Genomic DNA, 25682 nt, shown 5'->3' with positions numbered 1-25682 from the left:
GATTCCGTGATTTCCAAAGTAAATTTTCAGCTCCTAATCGCGAATTTGTACAAATACAGATAAGGACGACGAGAGCGCCTGGTTTTTGTTATACAATAATACAGTGCAATGACATGAGAACGCCATTTATCATCTATTCATCGGAGTCCATGGGTAGCTTTTAAGTTTTAATCAACTTAACAATGAAAAGATAGACTAACGGTACGGACAAAGCCACTGTTTCGACCGCCGTCGTCATCGTCATACTGGTGCAACGCCTTCTCCATGACCGCACCAAGTTAATCCGGTATCATTAACAAGCTGTGAGTTAAGCACTGCAAAACCGATTAGTTGCGTACTGCCACTAGATACTTTTGGTAGCACATTCGCAGCGCGATAGGTAATGTGTTAGTGGGTGAATTTTTTGTGTGTTAAAAACTGAATCGTGTGATTTAAAATGTTAATGTTTGAGGTAAGTTGCCTTTATATAATCCGATTAGTGCCTAAAAATAGCGAAAAGGAAGATTAAACATTTTAATCTATTCCTCATTTAAGTCGCGCCAAATGTACACTTAGTTTAAATTTTAACTCTTCCTTGACTACCAAACGCGTGTTAATAGCACAAATTGGGGCGTTCACATATAATCTATGGATGTGGTTTGAACTACATTGATACGAAATCGATTGTTTACACATTGAACCAAGCAATATATCAGTATTGATTTATTTTAAGAAAGAAATATGTTCGGATGTTGCTGTACAGTAGCAGGGGTAAATATCTTTTCTTCTTACTTTGCGTACCTTCATTAGTCATTAATTACTGACAATTATCATCTTATTTCTGAAAAGACGCTACGATTTTTATCATCGATCAAGTACGAGGAAACTGATTTCGGTGGGTTCCAAAAAAATGTGTAATTATACGCTTAGGTCAAAATCAGAAATTATGCGTTGACCCCTCGCATAAATAATTAGCCTGCAGGCTGTATTCCAATTTCGAAGTTATCATCTGAAATTTTTGAACCGGATGCGTTGCGCTTCCGTGCTCTTCACCTACACATCACAATACTAATAACATTTAATGACAAAATTATTAGTGTACTCGCAACATATATAAATCGACAAGCCAAATTTCGACACGAAATTCTTTACGAGCAATTAACTCTTTCCCAATCAGTAGACGCATGTTAGAAGGTACACGCATGGCTTTAATAATATGACCTAAATGAGCATCCATCTATAATTACGCTCCCCCGGGAAAACCTTCATCCACTCTTATTTCTGAGGCGGTCGCAATTTTTTACTCGAAAAGTTTATATGTAGATTGATGATGACGTACCTTTAGGGCGAAGAAAAATTCGTAAAAGCGTACGTTAGTCATTGAGTAGACATTATCACTTCGGAATTTCCTTTCATTCGGGTATCACAAACTCATCTCATTAACAAAACGTGTTTGTCATATTAGGAATAAATTCACTTTCACTTTAAGTACCTACACATTTCAGAGTATTTCGATGAAAATACGAATTTATTATTTCCAAAAAAACAGTCCACATCAGTCTGATGGAAATTGTTTAGTTTTCAATCGTGTCACGGAAATCCAAATTGATTGCCTATCATGAGATTCCCCCGATGACCTAAGATAACAAAGTAAAAAGGCAGCCAGCCAACAATTACAGACACAGCTGGTTTGTTATTTAAATCTCGATTTAAATGGGCTTTGTTTTGTGTTTCGAGTACATATTTTATTGCTACTTCATTCTTTTTAATGCGCAAGTTTGTTTGCGGGGAACGCCGTTTTACTTTCAAATCGCAACGGTGTATAAAAATTTGGAAGAATAAATTAACATGAACTAGATAGGTATAATTTCAGAGATATCTCAAATATTTAAATGCCGCTTTATTACAATATCTCTTGGATATTTCAAAATCAACATTTTTTATTATCAAAATGTTTTCTTTCTGGATGTCGTAGTACATATATACATTTAAATCAAACGACTGTAACGTATTTTAATAGCCTTGTAATTTTAAGGCAATTCCGCAATCTGTCTAAATAATTACAAAAAACTATGCACTCAAATGTTATATTTGTATACAAGGTGCCCATTTTTCGAGTGCCACTATGGGGATCTCGAGGGGTGGGCTTAAAAAAATTCTCAATTTCAGAAGGGCCCTATATTTTCTTTAAAAGATATACAGAAAAATGTTTATTGTAAAAGATTCTTTATAATGATTATTGAACAATCTCTCATTTTCAAAATAAGTATACGGGGTCAGGTAAAAAAGTTATCGGACCTAACCTAATTTTTTAGTGGGACACCCTGTATACTTTATTCTAAAATGATGGCATATCTCTCTTCAAAAGTATAACATTTTTTTAAATCATTTGAACTTTTCTTAAATTTCTGTATCTGTAGATTTAGACCAATGAATGCGCTCTAATGACTTAAAAAATTCACATTTAATCCGTAAAATAAACTAAACGCTGCTACCCTTAACTGTGAATAATATTCTCGAAAATATTAGTAATATATATACTCCCTTCGAGAATCAACCTACCCTTTGTAGTATCGTCACCCACATAGTAATAATTTTGCCGGAGATGCAAACGCACGAAAGATCGACTCCGAGAGCGATTCATGCTGAAGTTTGAGTCGCACGGGAAATGCAATTCAGATCTCGAGCTATAATTTTAAAAGGCACCCTCTGCTCTTTTTGTAACAATCATACGCACGGCGCCTATTATATTTAATAGAATCAATGGTATCGATTCCATCGTTTAAAGTATTTTTATTATTTAGCGGAATTTAATTGGAGTTAAGTGTATTTAATCGAATTGAATTGTCCTTAATGGAATTTATGAGTAATCAAAGGGATTTAAAAGTGTTTTTAATAGGATTTAAGTTTTATATTAAATATATCTAATACGCGGGTACACCTATATTTAAGGAGTGCCCCACCCAGAGGGACTCCAAAAATATAACAGTTAAGAAATTTAAAAAAATTCAATAGTTAATAAAAAGATTCAAAAGATTTTTCATAAAATTAAAAAAATTAAAATTTTTTAGATCATTTGAACCTTTTTAAATTTTTTGTAATTCTTTCTTAATCTTGATTTTTGTACATTTTTTGTATTTTTTTAAAATCATACTTAGTGTGTTATATTTGTAAGTGTATTTAATGTGATTTAACTTATTTATTGGCTTTAAAGGTATTTATTAAATATCTCTAACACGCGAATACACCTATTTAACGATTGTCCTATCCCTCGGGTACAATGAAAACTGATATGTACAAGGTGTCCCAAATTGATTGTATTCGATTTTTTTCGGCCATAGTTTGAGAGCTAAAAGAGATACAATGGTGACGGATTGCACTTCTCATAGTTACTTTTCAAAGCTACATAGATCAACGGTGTCAATTTTGACGTATGATTTACGCGAATGTGTTCCAGTTGTAGTTTTTAAGATACAGCTCAAAAGCTTTTTCAAAATATACCCCATAAACATCGAAAACACGGAATTTGGAACACGACGATGTCCCTTTATTTCACTAAATCTTGTACTACGTCACATAATTGATCTCTAGAGACGTTTCTTTTTTTGCGAGATTGTTTAATAGCGTAGATAAGTTTTTATTAACTTAAGTTTCGAAAATCGCCCCTGCTGCCCTCCTCCTTTACGCCATTATCTTGAATTTTTTTAATGGTGCCATTTAAAAATTTCAAGATGGCGGTCGCACTCAAAACCACGTAAATAAAATTTTTTAACCTCGAAATATGTGAAATAATTTCAACTGGAAACGTTCTAATTTTCATGTCTATACCTCAAACCACGCCTCAAACGATGTGAGCATGAGAGGTTTGGTTCCGACCCTGTACAATTACAGTATTTTAAAAAATAAGAAAACGGTGAAGTTAAGGACGACAGTTGCATTGAATGTGGCCCCTGACAGGGATAACCCGGCACCACATAAGCAACGAGCACGTCCCATCGCAGTATGTGCTGCTTCCATAAGTTGCGTCTTTTTAAATGGCGCAATTCTCACAGTAGCAGCGCGGCGCGTCAAAGTGGACAGTCGGAAGTGCGAGGTATGTCGTTATGGTCGTACTCTTGAGAAGGAAAGAGAGAGGAGTGATAAATGATGATGGTAAAGTGAAGCAATAATTTGTGTGCCCACCAGTAACATGGCTGCTGAAAATGCTGAAAACAGCTGACGGAGTAGACAAGATGTAAACCTCTCTTTCCTTCTCTATGATGATTTTTCCCACCAAGAATATGGCCGTCACACGAAAATTTGCTTCAACGCGCAGCATTGCCCTTGACAGGATATCAGTTCCCTTCTTCCATATTCAGAGGTCAGGTTGCTATGTGAGAATTCAAAACCGAATTCGCTGCTGCCGTAACTATGTGGGTTAGGTTTGAGGCTCTGCCCGCGAAACGGCGTATGCGCGATTCTGCCCAAAAGGTTGTCAGCTCTTAATGTACCAAATTTGGTTCCAAACGCTTGTAGAAAGACGAGGAGTGTACATGTATGTACTTACCGGGGCCGTGTAATTAACAACTTTAGGGACGAGGCTACATGACGGGGGTCGGCGACAACTGGGCGCCATACCCGAGTGTGTTATATAACGTGGTGATTTTTCAGTTTTTCCCGATCTTCTTCTACAGTTTTGGTCCGATTCTTTTCAAATTGGTGTCGTCGGAAAGATCTTGTAAACGCGCATAACTTCTGCGTAACGAAATTTTGTTTTTTTCTCCCAGGGTCAAAATTAACCACCTTTTGCAAGGTGCGCGTCTTCGAGGAGTAGTCGACTTCGGGCACCCAAAAGGTATCTTCCACTGCGAATTTTGTCACGATGTTTAAAGTTTTGTAAGGCCAAATTGCGGCCTCTCTGTGTCGTATCGCCAATAGAAGTTCGCGAAGTGCCCAAAAATGGAGTACTATTTTGTGGAGGGTTTTTAGTGAAATCCACCAAAATGCGAATTGATGGTGAATGGAACGCCAGAAGGGGGTACCGATAAAGGGAATGTTGTTGCCCTCGACAAGATCTTTCTGATGAGGGGGAGGGGGGGGGGGGCCAAACTTCACACGCGAATTGCGAGTGAACGGAACATCGAAAGTGGGTACCGACAAAGGGAATGCATTCGACTCATCGAGTAATTTCCAACTTGTTTTAGTTTCCTGTGTCTTCTGTGAAGCGGCATGTTCTGCTGTCGATTCGTTCGTCTAAATATCGACATAAGTTCTAGAACGAGAACTCGGGATCGACATTCAAATTTGATATTACAAATTTTGTATATTTAGTTGAATTTACACGTCCTCTTATCAAATTTGCGCTGTGCATCATTATCACCTACTGCCTTTTTGTATTTCGAAACTGTCAGTCTACTTGATGAAGAATGTGTAGAAGACATGGAATTCAATAAACCCTTGTTATAACCTAACCGACAATGCGTATATGTACCGAGTTAATTGTTTTGGAATGCAAAGACCCGTATACTCTCTATCTAATTAGAATCAACAAACAAATTCCACTGAAACTAATCGCTAACTGTAATTACATATCTCTTTGTACGGACGTCTTTTCATAGGAATCTTTAATAACCGAGGTAAAAGTAGACTAAACACATCTTCTTAGAACATTAAAAATATGTTAACTAAGCAAAAGTCTGAACGAGAGTAAAATTATATTATACAGGAAAGGGCAATTAACTCAATTTTACGAATATTGTAAAATAAAATGAGCTACAACGTAGAGAAACGAAGTTATTTACAGAGTTTGTTAACTAAGATTAGCATTAATAATCAACACGTTTAACGATAACCATTAAACTAACAACATCCTATACTTTGTCACAAAATTAAAACCACCAAAAAAAGTGATGCCACTTTTTTAAATCACTTTCTCGTTCCTTTTAGTTTAGTATTTGCCGAGAAAACATGTCAATCAAAGACGTTAGACAAATGCTAATTTTCGGATTAACGACTTCTTATAAGGTATACACCATTTGAAAGTAAAATTAAACGGCGTTTTTAAACTTGTCACGTCGCCCACGCGCGTTTTCCTATTTGGGTTCGTTTCATTCATAAGTAATTAAAACTGCCCACTTGGACAAAGAAAAAACTGCATTTTCTTTGTGCTCATCCGAGTGGATGGAATTAGTTCATTAAACTTCGGTTGCAAGAATTTTCCTTGTGAACCCACGATGCATCATTAAATAAAGTAAACGCCCTTGGGTCAAGCAGCCTTGTAATTAATATAATGGGTCATCTTTCATTAGCCAAAAAAAGTGGTAATTGCATTGTAATTTGAAAAACGGCATTGCTGTAATTTTATTAATAACGGGGCAGTCATTTATAGAAGCTTACACTTTTCTAACCTTATACCTTTAATATTAGTACAACAAAAGAATAACAAGGCCGCTTTTAAAATTAGCCAACCTTTGTGTTTAAAAAAAGTTTAGATTTCTTTTACAGAAGCCATACTTTCTAACTAAAGTGACGTTAATTAAATCGCGTTTAATTACAAACCTGAGATGAGACCGGGAAATCAAATGAAATTATAAATTACACTAAAAAAGGTGAAACCTCTCTATCGAATGTCGGCTTAATTACTCTTAAGAATTCAATTAAGTCGACCAAAAATGGATCGCAACGTCCCGTGATGCAATTTTCCGATCCAGAACCTGCACCTTTCGTTATTTATAAACATGTCTTTGACCTACAAAACCCGCTATTAGCTCCGTAATTGCCGCTAATAGTAATTTGGTAAATATCAGCTTAGCATTTACATAAAGTGCGCCCAGTTTTCGCGACTTTGATCTTTGAATTGCATAAATTAATGATTCATGGTTTTCTCGTTTCGGCAAGTTGATCTATAAGCAAATATCAATTTACCCTTTTTTAAGGGTGCCGTTCGGGTTCGACTTTTCGCAATGGAAGAGACTTGGTCGCTTCTTTTATTCTTTTATTCGACAACATAATTAATTAGAAGTAATTATTGCCGGAAACCAGCTAATTTTTTTCTGAGAAAACTGTCGCAGATGTACGCTCACTCATTCAATTAAACACTGTGGGTCTTTGGCTTACATAACTTTAGAAAGTGACTAGACTTTATTGCAATTTTTGTCAATCACATACAATTATTGTACAGAACACCTACGTGCTCAAGATTTGTGGGCGTCAATCCACAATTATAACTTTACAACCCGGTAATTTACAGTCTTTGTGAGGCTTTGAGCTCTTGGGGGGAGCAGGAAGTGCAGGATTGTTTTTCCAGTACAGAGTGAATAAATCAGTTTCCGAAAGATTAAGAACAATGCTCGAACACGTCAAATGCTTATGAAGGACCAGCGTTAATCTCAATTTCAACTTTCATGTAACACAATAGACGAAATAGGCACCCCTTAAAAGACTTTAAAGAGCAGAATCGGTACATTGATTTTGATTTTTATTACCCAATTAAACAAATGATTCTTATTCACGAGTCCATCAAATCAAAGATGGGTAAGTCGTAACAATCTGCCTAAGGAGAATTTTTAGGTGGTTGAAATGTTTTTGGCGCATTTTTGAAAAAAAATACGCTATTATATTCGTTTTGGTTGGTTGGCTGTCCGGCTGAGATCTCAGCAATTACAATAGATGTGCAGGCTCTAGTCTATTTTGAGTTGGATTACTGCGAGAGAGATCATTTTAAACTTTATTAATAAAACACTGATCTATATTACCAAAATTGCGCTTTCATCATGCATATTATGCTGATTTACAACTTATTTATTCTTTTTTACCAATAAAAAATAATTCTATAATTGATTATTTCATTAATATGTAAATTAACTCAGCTAGCTTGATTAAAATGTAAAAATGATTATTTGGCAACGTTGAAAAGATAAGAGAATATAATAATCTCAAAATCCAATATAACGCCAATTTAAAGAAATTATCCAAGTGGCTCTTATGTTAGTCCGGGGCTGAAAAATCTACCACAAGTAATATTAGTCTCACGTGAGAAGATGAGAGGATGAAATGCAACATTTTGGTATAATGATAAATTTTACCCCTTTCGAGCGCCGTGATAAAACATTGTTTTGCAAATTTTCTAAATTTATTAAAAGGGGTCAACTATTGATAGGATACTTTATATTGTGCAGTACTTATACTACTTGCTACTTTTTTCAAATAAAATGTGAAGTTAGTATAATATAGTAACGGCACACCGGGTCGCCATTTCAGACATGAAACAATAGTCTTTTATTACACAATATGCAACACATAGTTAAATATGTATAACAAAACATGGTAGAGGGGATCAAAACAATCTTTTTCCAAACATGTTACTAGTTACTACTTTTATACAAGGAAATTTTTCAGAAACATTTATTATAATTACATCAATAACATTAATTATCCTACATCAAAATAAAACAAATGTGTACTTTTCGTATTAAAAACCTTAAAGGCAAAATGAAATTAGCAATAAAATGGTTTTCACCGAAAATTGGGAAATAAATACAATGGAATCTTATATAATATATAATTATATAAAAAAGTAGAGTACAATCATGAATTTACTTCGAACATAATAAACGAAAGAGAAAAAGAAACAAACAACATCATCTGATGAACTAAAGATGGAGTACTGTCGATCACAAACAAAACATTCGAACAACGAACAACAAGTGTTCTTGCATTTTTGCTTATGATGGATGACTGCCTCTTTTCACCCAAACAAGCTCAACGAAGAGACTCCTGTTATTTCTTTTTCGTATAAAACGAAAGGGAAAATCGCGGAACAAATACCTATTTCATCTAGTGCTACCAGAGAAGTTAAACATTCTCGCCTTTTTTTAAGGAAATCGCCAACATCTAAATCAAATTTGACCGTTCTTTGGATTCCAATCCCTTTCCCAAGCCTATTTTTACTTGAGAATGAAGTTCGTCTACGCTAATTAAATTTTCATATCCTACTAACCAACGTAACTAGAAATACCAGGCCCTACAACCCTTTTTGATATCGTACATCAACGATGAGCATTGAGGTGAAATGTAAAAATGTTAAATAATTATTATATACAATTTTTAAAAAATTTGCGTCGGCTGGGAATCGAACCCGGATCGCCAGCGGCAGTTTAGAACGATTAGATAAACTACGACGACGACCGACGGCTAGCATCTTCTTGATCGCCTGGTGAGTTAAAAAAAAACTGACTAAATGATCTTTTTGAAATTATCAACTTTTAGTTATCTATTTTATGCTGTTAGAATCGCAGCATGCCTAAAATACATTTTTAGAAAAAAAAAATTTAACACATCGAAAATTGAATGGTGGGTAGGCAACCACTGAACCAGAAAGACTAAAGACTAAAGAAAATTCTCATTTTGCCTAAAATGCCAACCAGCTCTCCTACTATATTTAGTTTCTTTAATATTTCTTTTCTGTTACTCAATATTACGATGACTATTTCATATTATTTTCTCAATTTTGGTGCCGAATACAAATATGTCTGTAACTTCCTACACTCGTACACTAATTTGATAAGTAAATGTGAATATAAACCACTCGCCAACGAAATTGGAGAACATTGGTGGATATTTTTTCCCCATTACCGTCGCCACTGAATGAATGATTTATATAAGGATAAGGATAACAAAAAGCGACTTGGCAAATGGCCTCATAATATACTGAATATTAATATTAATACTAACTACTCATTTATCAAAGCAGTCTGTTAGCAGGATTCGAAATGAAAAAATGGAAAATGCTCATCATTATTGGAAACGTAGTAAATATTCCAACAGAAACCATTCGGTCAGCTAAGCGGATTGGTGTTTTTAAATTGCCCTCGGACATCCCAAATAAATTAAAAATTTTAATCTACTATCGTGCCTAAACATGTCGGTTTTCCTCATCAGTTTCGCCACAATGAGGATGGAATTAATTACGTTCGCAATATAACACACAAAACCGTATGAATTTCTTATTAAATTATCGCGAGCCAAAGCCCTTTTAATTCTTCTAATGAATTGTTAATTGTCGGTCGTTTATTACAAGTAATATTTTTGTCCCATTTCATCTCTACCGACTAAAAATGTTCATTACCAAATTTGCCCGAGCAATCGCCATTGAAATAATGAGGTTCGCGTTTTCCCTGTGGCAAAGCTCTTTTGACAATTACAAGTTGTTATCAAACCTTTGAGATCGTTGTCTACACCAATTAAGAAAGGGAAATTTCCCGAAGCCGAGGAAAAACCAAAATTGTCAACATAAATTAAGGTTAGCGGCAGATTAAAAGCTAACAGCTTCCAGGGTGTAATTTGTGTATTAGCCAAATGAAACCACAATTAATTGGACAACCTGGCTTAGATGTCATGCTGCGAAGGGTCGCGTGATGCAAAATCGTTATTGGCAGATATGCGCCCCTAAATAAACAATAACCAGTAAACGTGCAAGGGGGTTATTCTGATGACATTTCAATGCACATGCGACTAGCAAGTTTGGCAGGTCAGTATTGCGAAATTTGGTGGAGGAGTGAGCAAAACGTCATTTAGGAGGGTAGCTCGAATGGATTTGTACGTGTTCGCAGTTGTACGACAGAATTAGGTGGGAGAGATGAAAGTGGTTTCTCTGGCCGAAATGGAAAAAGTAATAGTACGGGTTTATTTCAAATCCATCCCTGTGGGCCATGCGCGATTATATCAATGTATTGATCGCTTGTGAGCGCGGGCTCCAGCGGCGGCATTAAGTGCGCGACCTCATCTCCGACATGTTCCGGGCACGCCTCCTGGAATAGTTCGTGGTATGGGCCTAGGCCCTCATACGGCCCATGGGCCTTAAATGTGTGCTTACCACACTTATCCTAGCCGCCGCGGCTTGCGGAAGATGGGCTGGACACGGACTGATAACCCGGTATTCTCAAGCATTGTTAGCACCTTTTTTTAGTATAGATGTAGTGTTGTTGATGTATCCTTCTATCTCGCTTTTCTCTTTAGTATACTGTTATTGGTAACTTGTTGCACGGCTCTTATTTATACGCTTTCTACCATAAGTTAGTGGGCTTTATCTACAGATTAAGCTTTCGGTTGCGTGATCAACCCTAGTAACCTAGAGAGTATTATCTTAAGTTGCTGTAGCATTACACATTGAATAACGATAAACTTTGCGCTACTTTGGAAAATATTGCTTTTCCCAATTTACTACCCGCGTCTTAAAGTTTACAGTTTAAAAAGTAATTACCGTTAAGGTTAAAGTTTGGCAACGAAAAGGAAACCTCCAGGGAAATTTGGGTATAGAAATTGCTTAAGATTGATATTGGACAATATAAGTGCTTCGGCCGATCGTTCCTAATTAATTTCTTGTGTGAGAAAGTTAGGAAACAGAAGGTGGTGGTAATTCATACTACACGAGATTGGGATTCAAAATACAAGTCACCAAAAATCTGAGATATTTTTGGACCGAGATTTCCAGTTGTCAGACCTCTCCCCCCCCCCCCCCCATTGCGAGCAAGATTATAAATATTACCTTTTCAAAAATGATGCCCTGAAGGGGGTCTTCAAAGGAAGAGACGCTGTCGTGCGATTAATTTGTCCCCCATATACACCTGACACCACCTTCTTATCTTTAGGCCTACAAAGAAGTTCGACGCTTCAAAGAAAACAGTAAACTTACTGCCAGTGAGAACGCTGTTATATTCGTTTATTTTGCTGTCGTTCCATAAACGAAGTAGTTCGTGAGCTAATGATTTTTCCCCGACTTAGATTGCTTTGATATTATTAATTAAGTTATTTATATCATTTATAGAAAATCCAACAAGTTGTACTTATTTTCCCAGTTGTGAATTTTCGCGTTTATTAATCGGGCTCCAATGAGCGTAAATATTTTTCACTTTTTCAATTGCCTAATGTATTTTCCATGAATACAGATTATTATTTTCTAACTTAATTTTAATATTTATTGAATCATTTCCATTCCTAATAAAATAACATAAAAAGGTGATACGCATTTTTATTTTTTGGGGCTTTTTCTCGACTGAAACGATTGCCGCATCTGAAACCGCATTCTTATTTTATCCGAAGAAGTTCGACGCGTTGAAAGAAAAAAAATTGAAATGTTTTCGCTATAATCGAAAAGCTATGGCCTGTTACACGGTGATTGTATCCTTCTAGGACTTCTAGAACTGTTATTTTATAATGAACAATTAAAAGGCATAAAGTAATCTATGCTATAGCAAAGAGTAAATTATTAAATATTCTTTGGCTATAGGATACTTCTTATTTCAAACCGAGTTTCAAATAGTGAGATCTATGGTAGAGAGTGTGCGTGGACAAAATCCATGCTTTTTAAGCATCTGCACCTGCAGTATTGAAATAACTAATGTCATATAGTGAACATTTAATTTCAATTTTTTCCATGTTATTAGGTATATTTGAGAAAATAGGTAGGTATGGTTGTTTGGACTACAGTGAGTGTATAAAGCCAGTGTGGTCGTACTGTGGTGTTATTTTCTATGAGGGATCCGCCATGTTTTGGCCAAATGACAGCATTATTGTAACCGTAGCAAAATCTACTAATTTGGTTAAACCAATCAGCCCAATGATGAATTGGAAAAAAACATGGCCGACATGGAGGATTATGGCCACACTGTCTTTATACAGTGACTGTAATTTAAACGAATGATTTTGGGTTTCGGATTAGCTAAGAAGTACAACCGATGTTACGAAATTCTTAAATGCAGATACGTACACTGAAAAGCGATGCCAATATTATAATTAGTAGTAGCATTATAAGTAGAACTGTTAATAATTACAGTTAGCGATTCAGAAGATAGGGATGTTAGAATCATCTTAGATATCACTATGCATGTTCCAATTTTATATGTATACTAGATTTTCCCCCCGCGACGTCGTACGCTCTATATTGACGGATATATAACACCGCAAACCCAGCTCACATTGGCACAGTACGACGCAAGTGAATTGGCGCATGTATCGATCAGTACGCAAAATAGCAGAGTGCGACATCAACGACAAAAGAAGCTTTTAAAACAATCCTGTAATCCGATCGGGCCCTATTGTGAACTTAAACCATCCGGGGACACACAAAGGCACATAAAAAAGTTTCATTAAAATCTGTCCAGTCGTTTAGAAGGAGTTCAATCACAACACACATACAGAATAATTTTATATATAAAGAAGAAGATACTTGCCTATATTGTAACGTAAATTACATTACGCGGTTTATTTATATACAATCAATCAGATCACATTTTATAGAAAGAATGCGTCACATTGTCTCTCTAAATTTCCAGAATATTCGTTACAATATTAATTTGATATTGAGACATTAATTATTATCGTAATAAAATACAAATTCTGCCATTCGATTCTTATTTATATAGCCCTGATTATTATTAATTACGGAAAATAACTATCAGATGGAGATTTATCAAAAATAAAGCCATTAATATGTCACGCTTTGTAACTATAAGAATGCTGGTGTTATAGTATTCTTAACGTGCCTTATACATCTGCATCTCTTTTTGGTGTACGCACCTGCGTTTAAGAGTGCGCGTAGATATGCCGACTGCGTAGCTCAGTACTAGAGCGTTGGGCTACATAGCCGGAGGTCGGATGTTCGAACCTGGACTGGGGTAGGATTTTTTCATCTGTGGCAAAGATGGGTATTTCCTTAAATCCCTTTCGAGCATTCTGCCGGCTACTCCGAATTAAGATTTCCTACAGTTTTCCTAATTCGTAAGATAAATTACCGTAGTAGTATAGAACAACTTAAGACCTTCTGCAGCGGCACCTCTAAAAAACCTGTTGAGTGTCATTGGATTTGACCCATTTTCAATACACTCGTTACATGTGGCATATAGCTCAACTGTGCAAAGTTCGAACCGAATCGGTCCAAGCGTTTGCCAGGTATCGTGTTTACAGCAGACAGACACCAAAAACTCTCGTTTATAAAACCTGCATCGCTTTGCCGTGCCGCTTAATAAAGCTCTAATCCGCAACCTAAAATAATTCGTTTATGCAACTATAGTTCAAATAAAAGTCGAGTAACTTTAAGCGCATTTTCCATGCATTGATTTGTATTTCCCAAAAGGCCATAGCATTTCAACTATGTTTTTCTTTACTACCACAGTCTGTCGTTAAAATTTCAAAGAAATGTCTCCATAAATAAGAAAGTTGATATTGCGCAGCCTGCGCATGCGCACATTAATCGTCGGTATTTTCTGAATTTGAAACCAACTTGTGTTGTCTCTTTTCTTTACACATGTGTGAAATCAAATGTAATAGAAGCATGTTAATACTTTTACCTTTGAGTAATAAAATTAAGGAACCTATGGTGAAGAATACAAGGTATTGAAATTTTTTCAATAACTTTAGGGAAGGATTGTTCTATTGCTGAACATTTAATTTCCCATGGAAGTGTCAAGTGTACTGTTTTACATGGGATTTTCGACTACCTGAATGTTTCACCCTTGGTTTCACCCATGTCAACATACTATTTCCTTAAGAAATATTTTAGTCAACGCAATAGTTGATGTTTTTTCATTTAAAAATAAGCGACTTTTTGGGTGAGTTATTTGTAGTTCCAACACGAAAAAGTGTCACAATTTTGTGGTTTTTCGACCAGCCAAATATCTACCGAGGGGTCTAGAGCTCCAAAACTTCAATTCTGAACGCTCTGTATCACACCAACAAATTATTAAATTATTTCAATAAAATTATTGAATCACTTTTTTTTGCCAAAACAGTCAAGTGTCAAGAGCGAAACTTTTTTATTTACTTTCCCTTTCCTTCACTTAATCTACTACATTCACCCTCCAACTGCACCGACAGTCGTCATATTCTTCTCAGAAACTCAATGCCAAGTCGAAATATTATTGACTTCTGTAAAATACAGCTACAGCTCAGCTCATGTAAAAACGCTTTATTCAATGAGTCATTCAGAACTTAGTTTACATTAAAGCATATCATTATCTTCAGCAAATTTACTTGTATATTTACCTACTGCATGACAAGTGGTCGTGATTCACAAATGTTGATAAGTAACACAAATAAACCGAATGAATTGGTAATAGACAACAAAAATGTGGTTATATCAATAAATAACTACCAACTACCGATATTGTTGTCTATTCTCAACTGTGTAAATATGGATTACGTTGAATCAGCGCAAGTTACTTTTTTTGGCACTTCTTAACTGATTTTGGAAAGATCAAAAGTATTTCGTATCTTGTACAATTGTACATATTCATGTTGGTCTATCTTCCAATCGTTTTTTGAGCTCTAGTATGGTACTTAGACTTATACTTACCACATTCTTGAATCTTTTACTCAAAAATGCGCTTGCCATTAGAGAAAACTTGCCTTGCTCGATCCTATAAAATAAGCGATACCTAATTATACTATAATTTAATAATTTGTAATTTATAATTATATTATACGTAATTTTGTGGAGTGTTTAGGAAAACGTATTGCCAGTATTACTGGAGAACCTCGAGCTACTAGTTATTTAAGACAAAAAATCAGTATTGCTATACATCGTGGCAATGCGGCAAGTGTAATGGGGACGCTTCCAACTGCGATCCCCATGGAAGAAATTTATTATTTGTTATGAATGTTTGATATTTAAAAATTTTTAACTTTGTGATTAAATACTTTTTCTTAAATTTCTTATTATAGTGTTATTTTTAAAAGCGTTACTTTACCAGTAAATTGCTTGCTTAAACGCAGTTTGACTTTGAAAGGTCTGTCCATCGCCACAAAAAACTTATCTCTCGCTTATATTTTTTCCATTGGGCCCAAAATTTTCAGCGTGAATCCTTTACCCCAAACCCTACTTATTTTACTTTACTTACTTTTGTGGAGTAACGGGAACTCTTCTTTACATAAGTATAGAATATAGTGAATCTACTCGTAAGATCTACGTAGTTTGGCCAAGTTGGGGGATATTATATCATTACCAGTTGGGCCCGTCCTGCTTCGCTTGAAGTAAATCTAATTTTACGTTATCCGCGTTTAAAGTATTCCGGACACCGAACAATCACACATTTTTGCCTGTATATATTTTGGATTATTATTTATTAATTGCTTCGGTAGTTAGTAAGCTGGAGATCGTTTGAACCAGGGAAAAAATTTACTTCATTAAGAAGGTATTACAAAACGAAGTTCTAGTTCTACAAATGATTTTAATCGTATAATTATTCAGCTTAAATGTTTAGCGTCAGAAACTGCGATTGTGCTTTTAGAAACAATTAATTCTAAAGCCGACATTTAGAGGATACGGGTGGAAAAGGATGACAGTGCGCTTTGAGATGTTTGGGTACCAAACACACCAAACACGGAAAATGCCACTGCTCCAATTATTTTAACTATAATTAAAAGGAATAGGCAAAATAAAAGAAATGCTATAACTAATCTTTTGATGTCATGGAACTCTTTCGATTTTGTACGAGGAAAGCGTGGCCGAAACGCAATCGCAAGATTAATACTTCGTGTGTTTGACCAAATACTCAGATTGATAAAAGTTAACGCAAACAAAAATTATGAGAAACCGATCGATTGCCCAATTTTATCCATGAACCGAAGTTAATCACCGGTCCACGAGGATCAAGGTTCTGCATATATTTGGAGTGACGTAAATATGAAGCAACGCCAATTGTATGCAAAGGGTCAATTCAATTTCCCAACATCAATTAATCTAAATAGGTAAAATCGGGAACTACACTTCGATTTCATGCATAGAAAGAAAGGACAGGCGATTTACATTCCGTACGAAAATAGAGCTAATTTGTGTAAAAGCTGTTTTATTGTTACAAAGTAATCGAAAATGATTGATTTTGTATTCAAACAACATTGGGGTTGTAAGTACGCAAAACAATGTATTATAAACACAATTAGATATTTTCTATGGACTTTTGTCGGTGTGTTTGCCAGCTACCAAACAAAAAAAATTAAGTGGTTTCCACATTCAAACAAGATCGCGATAGAATAAAACAAATAAAAGGTTGCATGCCAATATTTGTTTAGTACGATACAAATTGACCTAAATGAACGTTTTTAACCACGAAGCATCGTCCTGAAATTTAAAACAAATTTCGTGCTCTACATTAAGCCAAATCAAGAAATATTTTCTAGTGTAAGTGTTATTATTTGTGGTTCAAAGTGGTTCAAAAATGAGCAGTGTAGCTGCAGGTTCTTCTGTAGTACTGTCCGAATAGAGGCTGCTCGTTCACTTGACATCTATTAATATTGCTGTGCGCAATGGCGTGCGGTCACTAACCCACTCACAAACCTAGCTACCTCAAAACAAGATAACCATTAAATCTAGAATTGTAATTATTTTTCCTCGTAGACGTCCTGCTCCAATGAAAAATTTCAATGTCGACTTGAAATTAACAATTTGGGAGACTCAGTAGCCTCGATCAATTTCCGAAAATTCCAAAGATTACACAAATTTTGATTAACACCTGAAACAAATCTTGAGCACGAAAGAAAAATCTGATATGAAAACTCTATCTGGGTCGTAGAAAGGATTCGAAAACGCAATTAATTGATTGACAATGACAAAAAAATGTTCCGAAACACATGAAACAATTAAAACAAAATCTCTGAAAGAAAGAAAAGTTTACAAAGCTCGTTTGGACATATTACACGCGGGCGGTCGAGAATTAAACAAAAAAAGAAAATCTTACTTATAGTCTCTCGCTTCAGGAAACTTCACTCCTTTATTAAACTGAACTACTCGAATTGGCTTAATAAATAATAAGATGAAAAATTTTCGGTGGCTGCTCGGACGGTAGAAACTATTATCTTTTAATAAAAGACAAATCTTTTAGAAAGGTTTCACTAAGCAGGCAGCTGCTTTGTTTATTTAAATACACAAATCTAAGTAAAGAATTTACAAAAGCAATAAAACAAACAAAAATTACGCAGTTACAAACAATACCAAAAGGAAAAACAACAGTGAGACACATATTCAAATACAATAAAACAACGTTGTGCTTATTCATGGATAATCCCCCAGATTTGGAATTAATAAATTTGGTGTCCTGTCATTATTTGTTATATTTAGACCGAAATAACGACAACATGACGTTGTTTACACACCATTCAGCTCTGTGATGTATCATTAACGTTAAACTTAACGTGCATCAGGTTATCTGTCAAAGACGTCATTCTGCCTATACTAAATAACGTTTTTTAATAGATAACTTGCACGTTAAGCTTGACGTTTCTGATACATCGCAGGGCTGAATATCTAGACAAGGATACTATAAGGGTGCATCGCCGAAATTGAAATTCCAAAGGCAAGCTGCCTAGATTAGGAGAATGCCCTAATTTTATCTTGGCATCCAATGGGTTCTTTCGAGTTTTAAACACGACCTTAAATTAATCAAAATGAGTTCATTTTTAGCCCGAGGTGCAGACATCTTGCAAAAATATAACAAATTCGTATTTTTAAAAATCTGCCCCAAAACATAACTTTCAACTTTCTCCATGCATTTGATCGACAACATTGCGATTGTGATTTCAATCGTTAATGAACAGCGCAACGGAAATTGTTGCTATTTTTGTTTGCTTTGCGGTTTTTATATGAAGATAGTGGTATCGATGAAAAATATTTGATAGTGGAATGGGAAGGGAACAATAACTTTAATTGCTTTTGTTACGTAAACACATAAAATGAAAGACGATGCTATTTTCCAACACGAAGGAAATGGATCATTGGCCGTGTCTGTGTCAAAAATTTATTTTAACGTTCATTGACTCCACCAGTGCTATTGAAAACAATTTCTGCAGTAATTGGGCACTGGATTGTTGAATTGAAATTGTTTTTGCACTTATTTAATCTACAAACGGAATAGTACACAAAGTGGTCATAGATGAGGAAAAGATTTTTTTTTCATATTTATAAATACTGCAGGCTATTGCACCATTGATTAAAAAACTATGATCTACGCTGTTTGGGTGTAGTAAAACCTAACCAACGTTTCGCAGACAGAAATTCCAATGAAACCTACTTCTATTTAGTAGTAGCTCATGCTATATGCGAAAACGTGCACCATAATTTGAGTTTGTGCAAATGAGAACGGTCTAAACAGAAATAGCAACTGCTCTTATGAGACCTCTTTCAAAGTTTCTTTTTCTACAAAATTCCCTGCGTGTGCTTGCAAACATTCGCATCAATCGGTGAATCTAAGTTAGTTGATTTTATATGCTTTTTTCGATAAAATATACAGTGTGGCGCATTTAGAATGATCCACCCTTAATACCTAACTGGGAAGCAGAATATGATATCGCCATGCGGTTTTCACTATCGAAGGGGAAAGCGACGGGTGATTTTAATTTGCTTCCCTCTATTCACTATGCTATCATCACACCCCACTGGCCGACTTTAATATCTGAAATAGAGTCATACCTCGTATAACAAACACCTCCAATAAAATATGTTGACCCCATAGGATGAATAAATGGTGTTTGGAGAAATCCTTGCTACGCTTTCGCATTTGTATTCGTTAGGTATTGGCACAATCAATTCCTCTACATAGTCACCAGGAGTGTAAATGAATCTACCTCTGATAATGTATCTGATCTAAAACTACACTTGCGCGCATTTCAATTCGTAACCTTGACGCCAGACGTCCAAATCCTGAAAATTGTACCTTTCTGTGCAAATCTTAATGCGAAAGCATTTTTTTATGCTTTTCAAGGGTAGCCAATTATAAGGTTTGATTGTGAAAAACAACCAAGAAATCGAAATGAATGAATTCTAAAATAATTCACGCCTTCCACTGACACACAAGTCTAAATGTCAATTAAAAACAAGGACTTCTTTACTTCTTTCAGAAAAATGCTTAAAATAGATGAGAAACATGTAAAACTGTATCCATGTATTTCATGTTTCAGTTAATTTTTCTGATAGTTATGAAGTATTGCACGCTTCTTAACGAAATAAGATTTCTCGTACACAAAATGGCACGTGCCTGCTATATAACTGCTAAGATTTAATTATCGAATCTAATTTTTTAACGTACCCAAGTAGTACGTTTCCACTTCTATCGCTATTTGAATCTGGCTTACAAGAAAAATCGAAAAGGAACTTATTTATAAACGCACATGATCTCGACTGGTTTGCCATAACAATCAGTAGAAAACCCGCATTTCCGTCACGTGCTCGGTTTAAGACTCGGACTCTAACCTCACAGGTTGTGAGTTCGAAACCCACACCTTGCCAGTTTTTATCTCGTGACTACCATGCCATGTCATACGATACGAATACGAACGAACAGAATGGAAAGAAACTTTTAGGTCCAAAGAGATCGTGGCAACCGCGCTCGCTTTCCGCTATACGCCTCTGGTTATCGCCATACATACTTTCGGCCACATTCGCTATGAAGCGGTACATTTGGAAATTGAGGAAAAATATTTGGTGCACTAAAAATGCATACGGATTAAACTCAATAAAGTGAGGACATAAGCACTTCACTTTCGTACTTTACATTTACTATTTGAATTGGTTACAAATAAAACATCGATCAAAGCAACGTCATCGTCTAACATTTTTAACGGCGAACGTGTTGTTGACCTGCCGTTAGACATAAATAAATTGACAGGTCCGTTTGACAGATGTATTGAGATTCGTTCACGATAAACACACTGTCAACTATGACGCTGAATTTTTTGAAACGCTCTTTACTTACATATTTTTGATACTGATAAAAGATACTTTTGTCAGGTTATTGGAGTGAGAGAGATGTAGATATTAGACTTGTTTGGAAATGTGTTCTTCTCTAATTAAATTAGAAAAACAGTTGTAAATAGATTTCTGGTAGCTTGAAAAATACTGTCCTCATTTATTATTTTTCAATGCAAATCAGTGTGCTAGCAAAACCACTCATCAATTAGCAAATGCCAGAAGAGCGTTTTATGATAAATTAGCGTATTGTGTAACTGCGAATAGTGACTTATTTGAACATTTATTATAAGTTTTTCCTTTTTTTAATAAACTGTTTTGTGAATATTATAATTTCTAGCATGGACGAATTCTTGTTTCAATAATTTCCACAACAAAAAATTGCGAATTAGACACAGAAGTTTGCAATATGCAAAAAAATGTATTTCCAACATTTCTGTAAAATAATTGGGGGGAAAATTTCAATATAAAGAAATACCTATGACGCATAAACCAATTCTACACCCTATATACGAAAGACCTAGCAGTTTTTCCTTCCCTTCCATACTGCATTGATTGCATCATTTTCAAAATTTGTACCACACATGTAAAAATGGCTGTTCCAATGATCATACGAGTAAGAGAGAAACTACTTTGGGCATTTTAGGTTTCTATCACTTTTAAAATTGACGCACTGTATCTTATACCATAAACAAGCATGTAACCTATTTCGTAGTTTTTAGCTTTTTACTATTTAATCTGTCGAAATATCTTATTCTAAATCTAAAACGTTTGCGTCACATCCCATTGTTCGACAAGGTCAGTTTTCAGTTAAAAAAATAAAGACAAGTCTGGTGTAGTACATAGGTCACACCAGTATTCCCATAACTTTGTGGAACCAACGGCATCGGATAGTAACAATCTTCCAACCGGTTTCCGTCCTACACTAACGAGTGGAAAACAATGTTTACCAAAGGCATTGTAAAATTTATTGCGCTCGCATGAGCGCGAATTAATTGCATAATCAAAACCAGGTTATCAAATAAAATATAGGTAAGCAAAGCGCAATTTTTGACAAGCATTTTACTTGACAAAAGCCGACGGTTTTGAAAGCGTTTAGCACACAATTATGTACTGACACAAAGTACACACCTGTACAATATATGCTCAACAAACAAAGTCAAAATTAATAATAAATTGGTTTTTAGGTTTCTAATCGTGACAGAATAACAGGTTCGATTTACGCACCGAGCGAAAGTAGGTTTAATTTCTGTTTATACTCATTCCTTTTAACAGCGTATTGAATTCCAATAACAAATAAAATAACATCAAATTTTTTGGGTGGCTTTGAGGATTTCAAACAAGGAATAAATTGGAGCATACAACAAAGAAACGCGAAATGTCACGTTTTATTCCCTTTTGTTAAAAAAACGTCTTACTAACTCACAGCACCTTTATATCCGCGACCTTTGTGTCAGGTGAGTAACTACGTAAAGCGAAAAGGTCTACAAAAGGAATTTGCATGTATAGTCAACTAATTTGGAATAGTATCAGAATCACCGCCATTTACATATGTCCGTTTTTAAATGTCATTCCATTGCTGTGTGAGCATGACATTTATAGTAAGCAATGAGGGTTTATTAATTATAAACCGTAGGTGTTTCTTAGTGTGTAATTTGGCATTCCTGTTGTTTTATTCGAGGCTCTACAATTAATATCAGTCATCTTAGATTATACGTGTCTTACCAAATTGAAGGATGGAAAATATAGAACAACAAAGTTAGGGTAGCGATTCCTAAATCGACTAGAATGTTGAAGTGAGGCTATTAATAAAATTTGAGTAAAAAAGTTGTTAGTTTTAGAGATCTTATAATAAGTGCTTACGTTAACCGTGTACCTAGAGCCGTAGAGCTAACCGACATTGTAACCAGAAATTCCTGAGAAAAACTGTTCCCAATCGTTTTAATACAGGAAAAGTTACGAAAACACTTGAAATATTGAATATCATCACTAAAGCATCGATACCTTTGAAGGGCTATCCAACATGTTGCAAATTTTTATCTAAAACGTTGGATGGCGCTTCAAAGGTACTGAAACCTTTTATTTTTTTTTCATTTCACCACCCCGAACGGAAAAATGATTATGATGTTCGATTTCAAGTGATTCGTGTCCAATTACGTTAAAATTTTAGTGATGTGCTGGTGTAGCCTGAAGCTGGTATTATACTTACATTATTATTTCTCTAAAACTGTAATGGATATGAAAATTATTTCTACACCACTGACTTCTATACGCGAAAAACAAACGTTTTTCCTTTGCATTTTTTTATATCGTTCAGAATGATGAAACTATACGATCAGCTTTTGAAGGCAAAATCCGTCTTCTGGTTTTCGTTCATATGTCGTAGGTCATGGACTACTAACATAAAACAATAGTATGCCTCTATTCGGCCACGAAATAGGCAATTTTTCCCGTTTATCCGACATTGTCTCTCTAAAGGCCCAATGATGGACATGGCAAATAAATAAGTTACCCTATATATTCAGTAACTAAAATCAATACTGAAAGTTTTTTTCAGAACATGGGGCGAGATCGTTTGCGTTGACTTTTAGCCAACTGGTGTATAAAGAACTATTTATGATCAATTAGGGGATGTGCGCCCCCATATTTTCACACTTTAAATTCAATGCATTATTTCGTTAAAATTGAATTGTATAATTTACTACTATGAATTGGAATACATATAACTTTTACGCATATTGATAACGCTTGGTCAAATTCTTAGACCAATAAACCTGGTGTTAGTTTTGCTTTTATTTAAAGTGTATATGTATGAAATTTTAAATAAGAAAATTGGCATTGCACATCATGCACAAATTCAAATTGGCGCTACATTTGGTTTTATGTATCAAATTTCATTTAAATGCTTTGATAAATAAGAGATGTCAAAAGGGTCTTCCTTATTTTTTGGGCTACATTGCCAATTCACGAACTCTACAAATTTGATAAAGAATCCACCTACAAAATTTCATCGTAATTGGTCCATTCGACACCGCAAAATTATAAACTCGTTAGGATCACGTTAATAATGAGCTTCAAAGCCAATTCTAGCAATCGCGGTGTTCCAAAGGCTCCATTCTAGGCCCACTCCTACTTTATTTTATACTGCTTGTTTGATTGCTGTATAGATCAAGTGACTTTTACTTTTGTAAATAAGGTTTTTGCTCATATGAACCCTTAAATTACTAAAATGCGCGCTGTATTTAGTACTTTACTATCTCTCTTCAAGTGGTACTCTAAATATAGTCCAGAGTTACGATATTATTTTATTCCAAGCGGCGACGAAAGTAAAGTAGGTACGAAAATTGTTTCCTCATTGCTTCCATTATCGCCCTACAATTGGTTTATCTGTTATTAAATGTATGTAATATAGGTGTACTGTTCTCTTATCTTAAGCAAATTATCAATGATTAAATAAGAACAAATTAGGGTCATACCCTGCAAAACAATTTTGCCACGAATTCGGCATATTTTTTTTATGAGTTTTGGGAGTTTCTCGAACGCAGATTTCAATTTGTGTCATACCTGAAACTTGATGGAGTCGTTACTAACTTAAATATTTCCCGTGAACTCATCATCCTAAAGTGACTGTTATAATTTGATAGCAAAATCATCCAGTTTGGGGTTATTGGATTGATGTGTTTCGCCGTTGGGCGAAATTTTTTAAGAAGCGACAAAAAACTACACCGAGACAACAAGCGGTGAGCGTGTAAAACATAAAGTAATATGATTTTCTCAAACCATCCAATAAAGTTTTCTTATAAATAAAATTTGTAGATGAGTAAAATTGTGAGGTTAAGTCTTAAAAGGTAGCCGAACAAATTTTCTTACAGTACAAATTAATACAAAATGAATGCAAAATGACACAAAGCTTCATCTTCAAATCTTCATACTTGGGGATATTACCTTAAAGTAGATATTGTGCATAACGGTTCAAAGGTTGCGGTTCTGCAAAATTAGTATTGTATTTTGTATTTTATTTGGTATGGATATCTCGTATTAATCACTTGCATTCCTCTGCGGTCATTGTAATTTGTACTCTCTTGTCCTTTTTCTTTTGTTCCTTCAATTCTTTGCTTTTGCTTTCGTTTTTGCGTTTTTGTTTGTGAGTATTGCCCCGTTATCTATGCACTTCCTCTATCCTTTAGCTGAACCGTCACACTAATTCTTGCTGCCGTTGTGACTTCGTTCTTCGAGACAATGTTGTTTTAGTCTCTTTTCATTATTTCTTGTTTTTCCTCATTAATTCGTTGCGAAATGTTCTTTATTCTCGATTTCTCGATTTTGTGGACTGCTGCTCCTAAATATGTTAACTGCGCACAGAACTTTCCTATTTTTACCAGGTCTGTTTGCCATAGGATCCAAAGGAAAATTAACAAAATTGGCGGTATATCGCCGGCCCGTGTGGCGCAGTTCGGTTAAAACTGAACTGTGGTGCTAAGGGTTCCTGGTCCCGAATCCGGGTTCGGCCATGGATACATGTATAGTGAGTTGGGTTGGTAGAGCAGCCTTGGCTGAAACCCCGCCCAGTCAAAACTAAAGGTAACTACTTACTTAAAAATAAAAATAAGTGAGCTACGGAACTAGAAAAGATAAAATAAGAAAGGAAGATATTCAGGGTTGAAAGAAACTATTTAAGCAACGATGTAACAAACAAGAGATGGTTATAATTAAAACGAGTTCGATGTGTGTATAGGCTTTAGACTCTGCTACATTGTTCCCTGATTCACTGCTTTCTAAAGTTTGTAGCCCACCTCTAAACAGGCGCGAAAAAATTCTCCCCAGAGTAATTTTTTATCTGAGAATTTTCCACATGTAAATGAAGAGCCCAAGATCAGTATGTCAACATTCTTAGTCGACCAACAAAAATAATGTTTAAGACGGTGTCCCAAATCAATTATTATGAATGCTTTAAACACTCACATGTTTGGTGTGGAAGCTTGACTGCGGTACT

At 35.3% G+C, this 25682-nt stretch overlaps 1 protein-coding gene across 3 annotated transcripts in view; it reads left to right on the top strand.

The window, feature by feature from the left end:
- The first annotated feature begins 226 nt into the window (after window positions 1-226).
- LOC116171339 (dual specificity tyrosine-phosphorylation-regulated kinase 2-like) overlaps window positions 227-25682 on the top strand; it is a 61646-nt gene continuing 36190 nt past the window's right edge. Inside the window, exon 1 of one of the 3 annotated variants that reach the window (XM_031488118.1) lies at window positions 227-451. In XM_031488118.1, coding sequence (XP_031343978.1) covers window positions 437-451 — 15 coding nt within the window. In that variant the 5' untranslated portion in view covers window positions 227-436. Of the gene's footprint in view, window positions 452-10721; window positions 10907-25682 lie in introns of those variants that run through there. The other 2 variants (XM_031488117.1, XM_031488116.1) reach the window with 2 other exon arrangements.

Source organism: Photinus pyralis, unplaced genomic scaffold, assembly GCF_008802855.1.
Source record: "Photinus pyralis isolate 1611_PpyrPB1 unplaced genomic scaffold, Ppyr1.3 Ppyr1.4_LG5, whole genome shotgun sequence".
NCBI classification, from domain to species: domain Eukaryota; kingdom Metazoa; phylum Arthropoda; class Insecta; order Coleoptera; family Lampyridae; genus Photinus; species Photinus pyralis.
The sequence above is the reverse complement of the archived record's forward strand: the minus strand, read 5'-3'. Positions and strand labels throughout refer to the sequence as shown.